Source organism: Lygodium microphyllum, chromosome 10 (genome assembly GCF_053477565.2).
Source record: "Lygodium microphyllum isolate KBCC chromosome 10, Lygodium_microphyllum_v1.1.10, whole genome shotgun sequence".
Classification (NCBI taxonomy): domain Eukaryota; kingdom Viridiplantae; phylum Streptophyta; class Polypodiopsida; order Schizaeales; family Lygodiaceae; genus Lygodium; species Lygodium microphyllum.
The window spans coordinates 107,403,285-107,414,135 of NC_141144.1; the positions used below are offsets into that span (position 1 = coordinate 107,403,285).

A 10,851-nucleotide genomic window follows, 5' to 3' on the forward strand; every position below is an offset into this window, starting at 1 on the left:
GATTGCCACCGACTACTACATGCGCCTCTTCCAGCAGGAGAGAGCCTCAGCTAGAGGACAACTCGGTAACATCTTCAAAACAATAGGGTTTCACTTATAAAATGTTGGTCTTACTACTCTCCATGCTCCATTTGCATCTATTTTTGTAAGTGTTCCTAATGGATATCAATCTAAATACCGAGATGGTAAGCTAGTTAAATTGAGATCAAGGTCGATAAAGGAATTTTAGGAAAATATTTAGAAGGGTAGAGCTTTGGACACAAATATTATTTGCAAGACAATTGTCTTATGAGCTAATTGTATTCTATGTTACCATAGAAGAGAATAGAGCTCCGGTTATTAATGACTCCATGTCAATTGCACAGCTTCCTTCTTGCACATGCGATGATTTATAGAAGAGTAAAATCAAGCATCGAGTTTATAAAAATAAGAAGACAGCAGGTCTGGGATCACATCCCGTCCCTCGTCACAAAGATGTGACTCTCCCTCCTAGCCCCCTTCATAGAGAAGGAATTAGAGGAGGCTTTCCATACACAGGATGGGTAGAAATGCCCGGGGGGAGGATGGTTATCTAAGGCCTTCTTTACTATCTATTGGGAAGTGGTGAAGGACCCTCTATTGTTGGCCTTCCAAGAGATTTTCACTTCAGGATTGTTAACCCTCGAACAAAGAAGGTGGAAAAGCCGAAAAATCTAAAGCAGAAGACAAGGCCAAGGCAAAAGTGAAACAGAAGACGAAGGCGTGCCAAGAAGAATTTGGAAACACAAGAAGTGCAAAAAAGTCCTAAATCAAGGAAAAAGACGCACGAGAAAAAGCGCGAGTCTATACTTTTGTAAAAAAGCACAAGGCACACCATGATTTATTTTAAGAGTGACGAGCTCTCACCCGTGCAATTTGTAAAGATGGATGGGCGGTAGGAAGGAAGCTAGGAAGAGAGGGAGTGTGAGAGTGTGAGGGAGTGAGTGTGTGAGGGTGAGGGACCGGTGTGGAGAAGCTCTCCTTCTTCTCCTCTCTTCTTCTCTTCTCTTCTCTTCTTTTGTCTTTCTCGCGGCAATGGAGCTTGGAGTGTGGAGCTTGAGGATAGAGCTCACTTGAGGCTTGCACTTGGATCGTGGAGCTATCCGAGCGTTTGGGAGAGGAGGTAACTCGAACGGGCATGGAGGTAAGCTCACTACACCTGTAGAGATGGATAGCGCGTCGGCTATGTGAGATGTAGCCATTAGTGCTCGGCTTGGAACGCTTGAAGCAATAAGCGGTCCGTTGGTGTTGGCAGTTGAGCGAGAGCCCCCACAAGGACATGCTAGGGAGGCTCTCGGCAGGCCTTATTAGCCTTCTCCCCAAAGGGGAAGACTGGTTGGAGCTTTCCCAGTGGAGACCGATCACCTTATTGTTAGTGGCCTATAAGGCACTGGCTAAGATGATTGGTAGGCGACTACGCCCTGTGCTTCCAGACATCATCCATGACACATAGACAAGCTTTGTCCAGGATAGAAGCATCCTAGACAATGTTTTTACCTTCTTTGAGGCGACAGAGTGGGCTCGGCACAGTGGGCAGAGACTGGCCGTACTACTCTTAGATTTCGAGAAAGCTTATGACAAGGTGGATTGGGATTTCCTAGAGGGCACCATGGTGAGGTTAGGATTCCCTCAGGTTTGGATTCACGGGGTCTCTGCCCTTTACAGATCGACCACCAGCAGGGTTCTCATAGGTAGAAGGCAAGGGGAGGAGTTTCGGCTAGAGAGATCGGTTCGACAGGGTTGCCCCCTAGCCCCATACCTATTTCTACTCTTTGCAGGGGCGATGTCTCACTTCCTCAGGTCACGTGTGAGTGGACTACACGGCCTCCGACTTCTAGTGAGAGAGGAGACTGAGTTGTTAGACTTAGAGTATGCAGATGACACAATACTCTACATAGAGATCGATGAGTTGATGTTGGAGAGAGTGAAATTGGCTCTTGACGTGTTCTGTTCTGTAGCAGGAGTGAAAATCAACTGGCAAAAGTCGGTTGGTTTCCTCACAGACCTGGACTCTAGCACAGAGTGGGGTGTCCACCTGGGGTTTAGATGGGTGAGCAGAGGGCAGACTGTCCGATACCTTGGGTTCCAGGTGGGACTCGACATCACTCTTGCCCAGCAGTTTCTTCCTGTCCTTGATTCTATTCGAAGGAAACTGACCTACTGGAGCATGGCTCGCATCTCACTAGACGGCCAAGCCTTGGTGGTCAACCAAGTACTCCTAGCGACGACGTGGTACATCGCCTCATGTTGGTGCTTCTCCTCATCTTGCGTAGCGCAGCTCCGCCGCCTACTGTGGAACTTCCTCTGGTCAGGGTCAGATGGTTCCAAGGACTCCAGGGCCAAGGTAGCGTAGGCGACTATCGTACAACATCAGTCAGAGGGAGGGCTCAGGATTATAGACCCAGAATATCAGAGTATGGCACTCTTGGGCAAGCTAGTTATTCGCGCCCTCACACCAGACGGGCAGACCTGGAAGGTCCTATTGCAAGAGGGCCTTTAGGACTTTAGACAGAGGCTTGGCAGTGAGCGGAGGCGGTCCTTGAGATGGATCTTCACGTCAGCCCAAATCACCCCCCACAGATCATCTTTTCTATGCAGCCTACTCTACATGTGGCAGGGCCTCCGTAAGGCCCTAATATAGAGCCCCCCAGGCTGCCAAGAGGAGATAGACCGTTAGCTGGTGATCTGGAACCCCCATGTTAAAGATCGGGAAGGAGCACAGATCGGCAAGTGCCCCTACATCCAGTGGGCTGGTTGGGAGGCCGGCCCGACTTGTACCATCAAGATATGGTGGGAGGTGTACAAGATGGCGGATGAGGAGGTGCTGTAGTGAGTATCAGGCTGCCAGAGGGGAGTGGAGTTGAGGAGAAGGGTGATAGACGTAGCAATACCTCTGGAGTGGCTTGCTCCCCGGATACGAGAGCCGAATGAGCCTGGGGAGGTATGGGCAGCTAGGTTCTCACCAGTAGGTATCCCCCTATAGGCGGCAGGTAGAGTGGGTGGTACCCCACATGGGACGTTCTTTGCAGTGCATGAAGGGGGACGTCTGGCCCTTGACAGAGGGCAGCAGGATGAGGGGATAGCCGCCCTCTTGTGGAGAAGGATTCGGGTGGTGGGCCTTCAGGGGAAGACATGGCGATTAGACCCCTGTGTTTTCTGGGAGGAGCTCAGGGAGTGGCGCCTTTGGATCTGGGAGGGCAGACCACTTGATGAGCTGGAATGGGATCCAGGAGAGTGGCTATGGCCGACCGCGGCGGTTGCCAAGAAGCCACCTAGGTTCCTAGAGTACACTGCCAGGATTGGCAGACACGTACTGATGCAGGAGGATATGGATTGGGCGCCGTCACGTAGCAGGCATTGGGCGGAGCATAGCATCACAGAGCCTTTTCGACGGACCTTCTGGCGCCGCCTATGGGATAGCTGGAGGCCGAGGAGAGTGTTGTATTTCTTATGGGTGGTGGCACATGGAGACTTGGCGGTCAGAAGTTGGCTTGCCCAGATGCAAGAGGGAGATTGTAAGCGCTGCACACAGCATCCTCTGGGAAACCCAAAGCACTGCCTTTGGTCATGTGAGGAGGCGCAGCTCGTGTGGGGAGGAGCTTGCCGCATTCTTCGCCGTATACCACCCAGCCTTGGATGTATCTCATGGGGAGCTTTTTGTTGGGAGGCAGTCAGCCATGGCCGTCAACTTCTGTATGAGGCTGGGATGCAGGACACCTTATTCATTATCGAGGCAGGGTCGTGCGAAGTGGTCGGTTTGGAGGCTCTACCCATCCGACAGGTACTTAAGCCCATAGTAGACCACTCGGAGCTATGGGAGATGATAGGGAGCCTTACTGGATGGCAAATCTGGAAGGCGCGGTGCTAGGAGACTTTCAGTGGAGAGACTATGAGTATAGGCGACCTTAGCAGAGCTCTGGATCTCCATCATCCACTCCCGCCGCGGCCAATGGGATCAGGTGCAGGGTGAGTCCAAGGCTCGTCAGGAGCTCCATTGTCACTTCATGCATACCTAGGGCAGCCAGGACCTGTTTTTCTTGATGTAGGTAGGCAGCCCTAGATGGCGATACACCCCCCTTCCATGGCTTCTTGCCCCCATCCCCCGCAGACCGCCTTGAGAGGCTTGTACACATGATGTATTTGTGACTTTGCATCAGCTCCAGCTTGTCTGTTGAGCATGAATACTCCGTTGTAATCAGTTTCTTTTAGTAATATAATCAGGCACATTTTACTCGCAAAAAAATAAGAAACACAAGAACAAAATTAGGCAGGAGTTCTTCAATAATCCACACGACTTACCAAAGCCAAGAACTCTAGGGCTTGAGACTAAGAATCAGACAAATATGTTCTTACCACATAAGCTGAAAAACATTCATCACCCAAAGACAGCATGACAATTGCTTCAGTCCTTATCATCCACAACCAGTTCTACCTAGCAAACAGGTGAAGAAATGGTAAATGCCTTTACTCAGATGTAGCAAGAAATTCATTCACTCTGTAAGGTGTGCAGAAGGATTCTTTCTAGTCAGAAAGAATTGGCAAAAGAAAATACAGCTATACTGAGAGAACTTCAAAATATACCATCCACCTCTCAGGCTAAAGCTACTTCACCACCATAAGCTCCAATCAATCAGATTAGGCTATCAAAGTCATAGACTTTCAAAGTCAATGCATTGGACACAAGAGGCCCTATCCCCATGATATGTGTTCAACTCAAGAATATGCCCCAATTTTCACTATATGTAGATGCCTTACTTGACACAAGTTCAAGTCTCACTATAGCTCCATTTGAGCTATTCCCCAGGAAGTGCATCAAGGCAACTACTCGAATCATTGTTGAACTATCCAACAACAAGGAGATCACACTCATCCATGTGACTCAAGCTTACCTCCATTTTGTCAAGGTCAAAGTACCTATTGAGATTCAGCTCATGCGTCAAATGAGGTATGACTTATTGATAGGCACTGATATTCTCCAGCATCTTGTTCCTTATACATTTTGGTCCAATCGTTTTGGCATTTCTTACAATGGAAAGAAGGCAGAATTGCCCTAACTCCCCAAAGTTGGTAGAACAGTTCACTCTATAATTGAATCTATCGGCCGAGCCAAAACAAGTGCTAGGGAACATTGGATCAAACAAGAATTGAAAAAATATGATGGCCAGATACAAGAAATGCAAAAGCATCTTCAGCAATTCATGCATGAAGACCCCTTCATGTTCAGAGAGAAGAGAAGCAAATTTGCTATATCTCTGCCTATGTAGCAGAATGCTATCCCCACTAAGGCAGTTCACCTTGGCATGAAAGAAGAATATATGACATTATGCAAAGAAGAAATAGAATCTTTGTTAGCAAAAGGTTTGATTGAGCCAACTAACTCTCCCTGGGCTTGTCAAGCATTTTATATCAATAAGCACTCCGAACAGAAAAGAGACAAGAAAAGAATGGTCATTAATTACAAGCCACTAAACAAATATCTAATTGGGCATGGACACCCAATTCCACTGAAAGATTTGTTGCTCAAGAAGATAAAAAAGGCAAGTATATTTAGCAAGTTTGATCTTAAATCAGGTTTTTGGCAATTGCCCCTAAAGGAAGAAGACCGGTACAAGACCGCTTTCTGCGTCCATCAGGGACACTATCAATGGCCAATTCTTTCATTTGGCATTAACGTTGCTCCAACTAAGTTCCAAGAATGGACAGATTCAGTATTTGGAAAATTCCCGTTTTGTCTCTGACCTATATAGATGATGTTTTAATCTTTTCAAACATTGTGCAGGATCATTTGAATCACCTTCAGAAATTTGCTAAAGCAATGGAAAATGCAGGAATGGTATTGTCACCAACCAAATCAGTCATGTTCCAAACATCCATTGAATTTCGGGGCATTGAGATTAACCAAGGTCAAATCAAGCTTCAAGACCATGTTTTAAAGAAATTCTAGATATGCCAGATCAGCTAACTTCTGTTAAACAGCTTCAACAGTTTCTCGGCTGTTTGAATTGGGTCAACTCATCTACACCCAATATTGCCTTACAAGACATTCACACTGTAGCAGTGCAGAATATCAAGAGATTAATCAGCAATCTCCTGCCACTCAGATTGCCAAGTGGTCATCCTTTCATCCTCTACACGGATGCTTCAGATTCCGATGGCTAGGGTGCATGTCTTTGTGAGGAGGAATTTTCAGAACTACACCCATGCAGATACGCATCAGGAATATTCTCCACTACTCAGAAGAACTACCCATCCTATCAGCGAGAAATCCTTGCCATGATTAAGGCCATTAAAGCCTTTCGGTTTTTCATAGAAATTCGTCCCTTTCACCATCAAGATTGATTTGAAGCATGTACCCGGCTACCTAACAAAAAAGGCGCCAAATGAAATGGAGAACAAAAGGTTACTTCGGTGGTCCCTCTTCTTTGATGCTCTGGATGTCACATTCGAGCATGTGCCAGGAATAGCAAACACTGTAGCTGATTTACTTTCCAGACAACCCACTTGAAGAAAAGAAAAAAGCAAAATATCCTTGTTGTACTATATTCCTAACTATCTTTCAACAAATCCAATTCTTTGTTCCTGCCTAAAGGCATCTTCTTTACAGCTCACCCCGCTCCCATCTCTATGTAGGAAAGCAATTGCTTCTCCACCCAAGGCCTGTATAAGGCTCACATTGTAACTCATTAAGCAGAGCGAACATAAGCTTACATACTTCCCAGTGTATTTTCAAGTTCAAGCTTTCAACAAGAGCAAGCAATTTTTACTCAGAGAGTTCTCATCTTGTTCCTGAAGCTTTCATTTCATTTCTGTCTTGAAGTTCTGTCCCACCGTCATATTGTCTCCATACCAGTACGACTATCTCGACTGCACCTCGTTCGGATCTATCATCTCTGTCATTCAGTGTGTGCTTGATTCGCAGACTGTCTCGATTTTGAGTGTTTCCTCCGTCGTCTTCCGTATTCCGTTGTGTACTCTATGAAGCTCTCATTTTGAATGCAATGTCATAGTACTTTTGTACTTCCAACAAAGTGTTTGTGTCATTTTCAACACACGAGACTGTGTTTATGAGTCCAAGCTTCCATCTTGGAACCTAATTCACTTGTGTGACATTTGGTCTTGATGTCTCTTACCTCATGAGCTCACTCTTCCTCTTTCAACCTCCATAGCCATGCTCTAGATCGGACATTTTTACATGGTATCAGAGCCCAGTCGGGCATGGCTCGGCTCTACAAATCACTCCTTCAACTCTTCTCAACCTTTGGTTAGCTCAGCTTGACATAAACCCTTCATCTTCCACCTCCATCTTCACTATATTTCTCTTGGCTGCCATAGACAACACCTACCTACCTCTGTTGGAGCAGTCATATCTCTTCAACTAGGCCATATCTCTTCGAGCTTTCTTCTCAAGAGTTGTTCCTTAGGTCAAGGCGCATCTTTCCAGCCCAAAATTGCTTGACATTGTGCAACATACATTCCGGCATTGTTGAAAAACACAGATCTACTGCAAATTTCGCTGCTGTAAATTGGACCTGTTCTCTCTCCCTACTATGAGCATTATTCCACAAGTTATCATAGGGCATTTGTTGGTCATATAGGTGACTTAGCCATGGAGAGCCAGTGAGCACACGTAGAGTTCTAGGATCCCTGGATGAAGCTTTTACTATTTGATTCATGGATATACCGGCCCTCCTATGCGGAGCTCCTATTTAGGGACCGTGCCTCTGTTATAAACAGAGGAGGTGTGGGAAGGTTCATGTTGGATGGCAGCAGATGGAGAGGCTGGTAATCATGATGATCTTTTTGAATTTTCAGATAATCAGGAGTAAATCTCCAGTACCACTGAGGCATAGTGCGACTTTCATGCACAAATTTTAGAGCCTCTCAATAGAGAGAGACCATAGACTTGCTCTAGAGTCATCCCAACAGCTAGCATTGCAGGGTCACATGGACTGCTTGCTACGTTCCAATGTTTTGCTTCCTTTTGGTCAAGGATTAGGGGTTCTGTAAAGTTTGTATTCAGTTACTAAGTTATCAGTAACTGTTGTAATACTCTGTCTTTATTTATGTTAGCTTAAATGGTATTACAACATTAGCTATTGTAGTACTCTGTCTGTATGCTAAGTTATCAGTGCAGTTAAGGCTTAAATGGTGTTGACTGTATGCTTGAATCTGCAGTACCTCAGACACAGTTTTGCTAGTAAAATAGTCTATCTGCATGCAAATTATCAGTGCAGTTAAGGCTTAAATGGTATTGATTGCATATTTGAAACTGCAGTACCTCGGACAGGATGGGCCCGTTGCGAATTGGAAGTTATTGAATGCAAACAGGTTGCATGGCCCATGGCTGAAGTAGAAAGAAATTATTGCATACAAAATTCTGAATGGCAAGCTAAAAATTTCGCTTATGAATGTAAAGTTCAACTTCTTACTGGACGTACACATCAGGTTATTCATCTCTGTTGCTGTCTTGTCTGATACTGTCCTTGAGACACTGACCAGCTAAATTTCTAGATAGTCTCTGACTGATTGTGGAATTTGTTTCGTGTGCTATGATGTGTTGTTTGTAGGTGAGAGCACAGTTTGCAGCTCTAAATGCCCCTCTCATCGGGGATTCCATGTATATGCCTGCTGTTGTGAGTCGATTGAGACATCCGGAACTGTACCCTTTCCCACTCGATGCTGGCAATGTGAAAGATAGTATTGAAGAAAATGAAGTGGATATTGAAGAGATTACTTTCGAGAAGTGGGTTGCAGCTCATGGTCCTGAGCCTGAATATGCCATAGGACTTCAAGCATCAGAAATAAGATGGGATAACAGAGATTTTCATTTTAGAGCTCAAGACCCATGGTGGAGACGGTAAATGGTAACTTCCACAGCATCAGGGGTTTAGAGCTCAAGAGCCATGATGGAGACAGGACACAGTGATTTTACAGCATCAGTCATTACAATACTTGTCCGAAAGATGTATAGAGTACTTGTACACGTGTATACCAGGGGATGGTGGGATGGTGGTGGCAAAGGGTATGCTACTTGACAAAAAGTTCTGTATGGTTGGCTGAATGTCAGATATGTCATTCATTTAATGCCAGATGCAGGTGTCTGCATTGCAGAAAATGGTAGTTCAAATTTTCTTGCAGTACAAATTGAGGATCCCAATGACATCAAAATTTGGGTTTCTCAGAGACTTGTGGCTGGTATCATACTCTTTACTGCTCTCATGGAAGTGGGCCATCATATTCCTTTTACCACCACAGACTATTGGTCGCAGCAGCAATGGCAAAGATATGCTCTTCTAGGTATTGCTGCATGCTGCAAATACAGTGGAGGGATTTATTCACAGCGGTGAAGCTGTGTCATGGACTCCTTGTCAAGACAATCCACCTGGATCATTTAAAATAGGTGGAGGAATCCTTACTGTTGCATGATGTTTCAAACCCCAACATGAATATTCAGTTTTCCATTCTGGCACATGTTTGTGCCATTTACAAGCTGTATGTCTAAGTTGTATTCCATCTGGGCACATGATTTTGTGGAAGCATTTCTCCTTTTCTTACTTTTCTTCTTCTGCCAGGTCCTGGCTGTCATGGTTAAGCAAACATTACCAAATTTTGCTTCCTCTGAAAGGATCATTGTGTAGTTTCTTGGTGAGGAATAGAGTCGTGATGATAAACATGACTTCATCTCCATCAATGCTATTCATGATACTCAATCACTCTGCAGGATGATGGTATGCCAACATGAATATTCCATCCGGGCACATGATTTTTCAAACTCCAATATGAATGCTCAGTTTTCCATTCCGGCATATGTTTGTGCCATTTACAAGCTGTATGCCTAAGTTGTATTCCATCTGGGCGCATGATTGTGTGGAAGCATTTCTCCTTTTCTTACTTTTGTTCTTCTGCTGGGTCCTCACTGTCATGATTGAGCAAACATCACAAAATCTTGCTTCATTTGTAAGGATCATAGTGTAGTTTTGATGATGAGGAATGGAGCCATGATGGTAAACATGATTTCATTTCCATCAGTGCTATCCATGATATTGAATCACTTAGCAGGATAATGTTATGCCCACTGAAGCACCTTCACACCTTTATGGCGGATGACCATTAACGTATGACTTACAGAAAAAGAGCAGGTGAAGTCCATGTCAACAGAATAGTACATGCAATGAATAGTTGAGGATAACATCTTGCCATGTGCTACTGAAAGTATCATCCTGGCATTTGAGCAATGATACATACCATCACCTGCAACGAGCCTCAGGGGTGGCAATTCATTAATCGACCAATACAAGTGGTGTGTCTGATCAGCACCTCATGTCATCAATTAGGCTACCACTCGTTAAGTTTGATCATCTTTGACATAACATGCCATTATCTTTCGTTCCTTCTGACGTAGTGTATCTTGAGGAGATGTGCCCTCGCAACATTGTGAAGAAAGTTACGTGAATTTGGATTTGCAGGATGGATCAATAGAGTACTTAGCCTTATGGTTTACTATTATGATTAACATTATTTCTTAGTGAATATTGTGGCAAAACATTCAAGTCCCTCTTTCATATACCATATCAATGAAATTCTTTTAGGGCATAAAAAGTTTATTTTGATACTTCGATATGAATGTAACTCGTGCATAAGTTTATTGTGTCTCTCCGAAATGACTACCAATTATTTGAAGTGGTTAAGGTGGGTGCAAAGGAAACAAGGTGATGTAATTACAAAGGCTTGCATAATTGAAGGGTTTCTTGGTACATAATAGACATTAATAGAGAGTCCTAGCTATGGTCAGAAGTTTTCAAGTATATGTTTTGTTTAACATTATCACAAAGC

At 44.7% G+C, this 10,851-nt stretch overlaps 1 protein-coding gene across 1 annotated transcript in view; it reads left to right on the plus strand.

Moving 5' to 3' along the window:
- LOC148030401 (RNA pseudouridine synthase 6, chloroplastic-like) overlaps nt 1-10,426 on the plus strand; it is a 116,408-nt gene extending 105,982 nt beyond the window's left edge. Inside the window, exons 9-10 of the mRNA XM_087686723.1 lie at nt 8,294-8,463; nt 8,586-10,426. Of these exons, the coding sequence (XP_087542849.1) occupies nt 8,294-8,463; nt 8,586-8,879 (464 nt within the window). The 3' untranslated portion in view covers nt 8,880-10,426. The remainder of the gene's footprint in view (nt 1-8,293; nt 8,464-8,585) is intronic.
- The last annotated feature ends 425 nt before the right edge of the window (nt 10,427-10,851 follow it).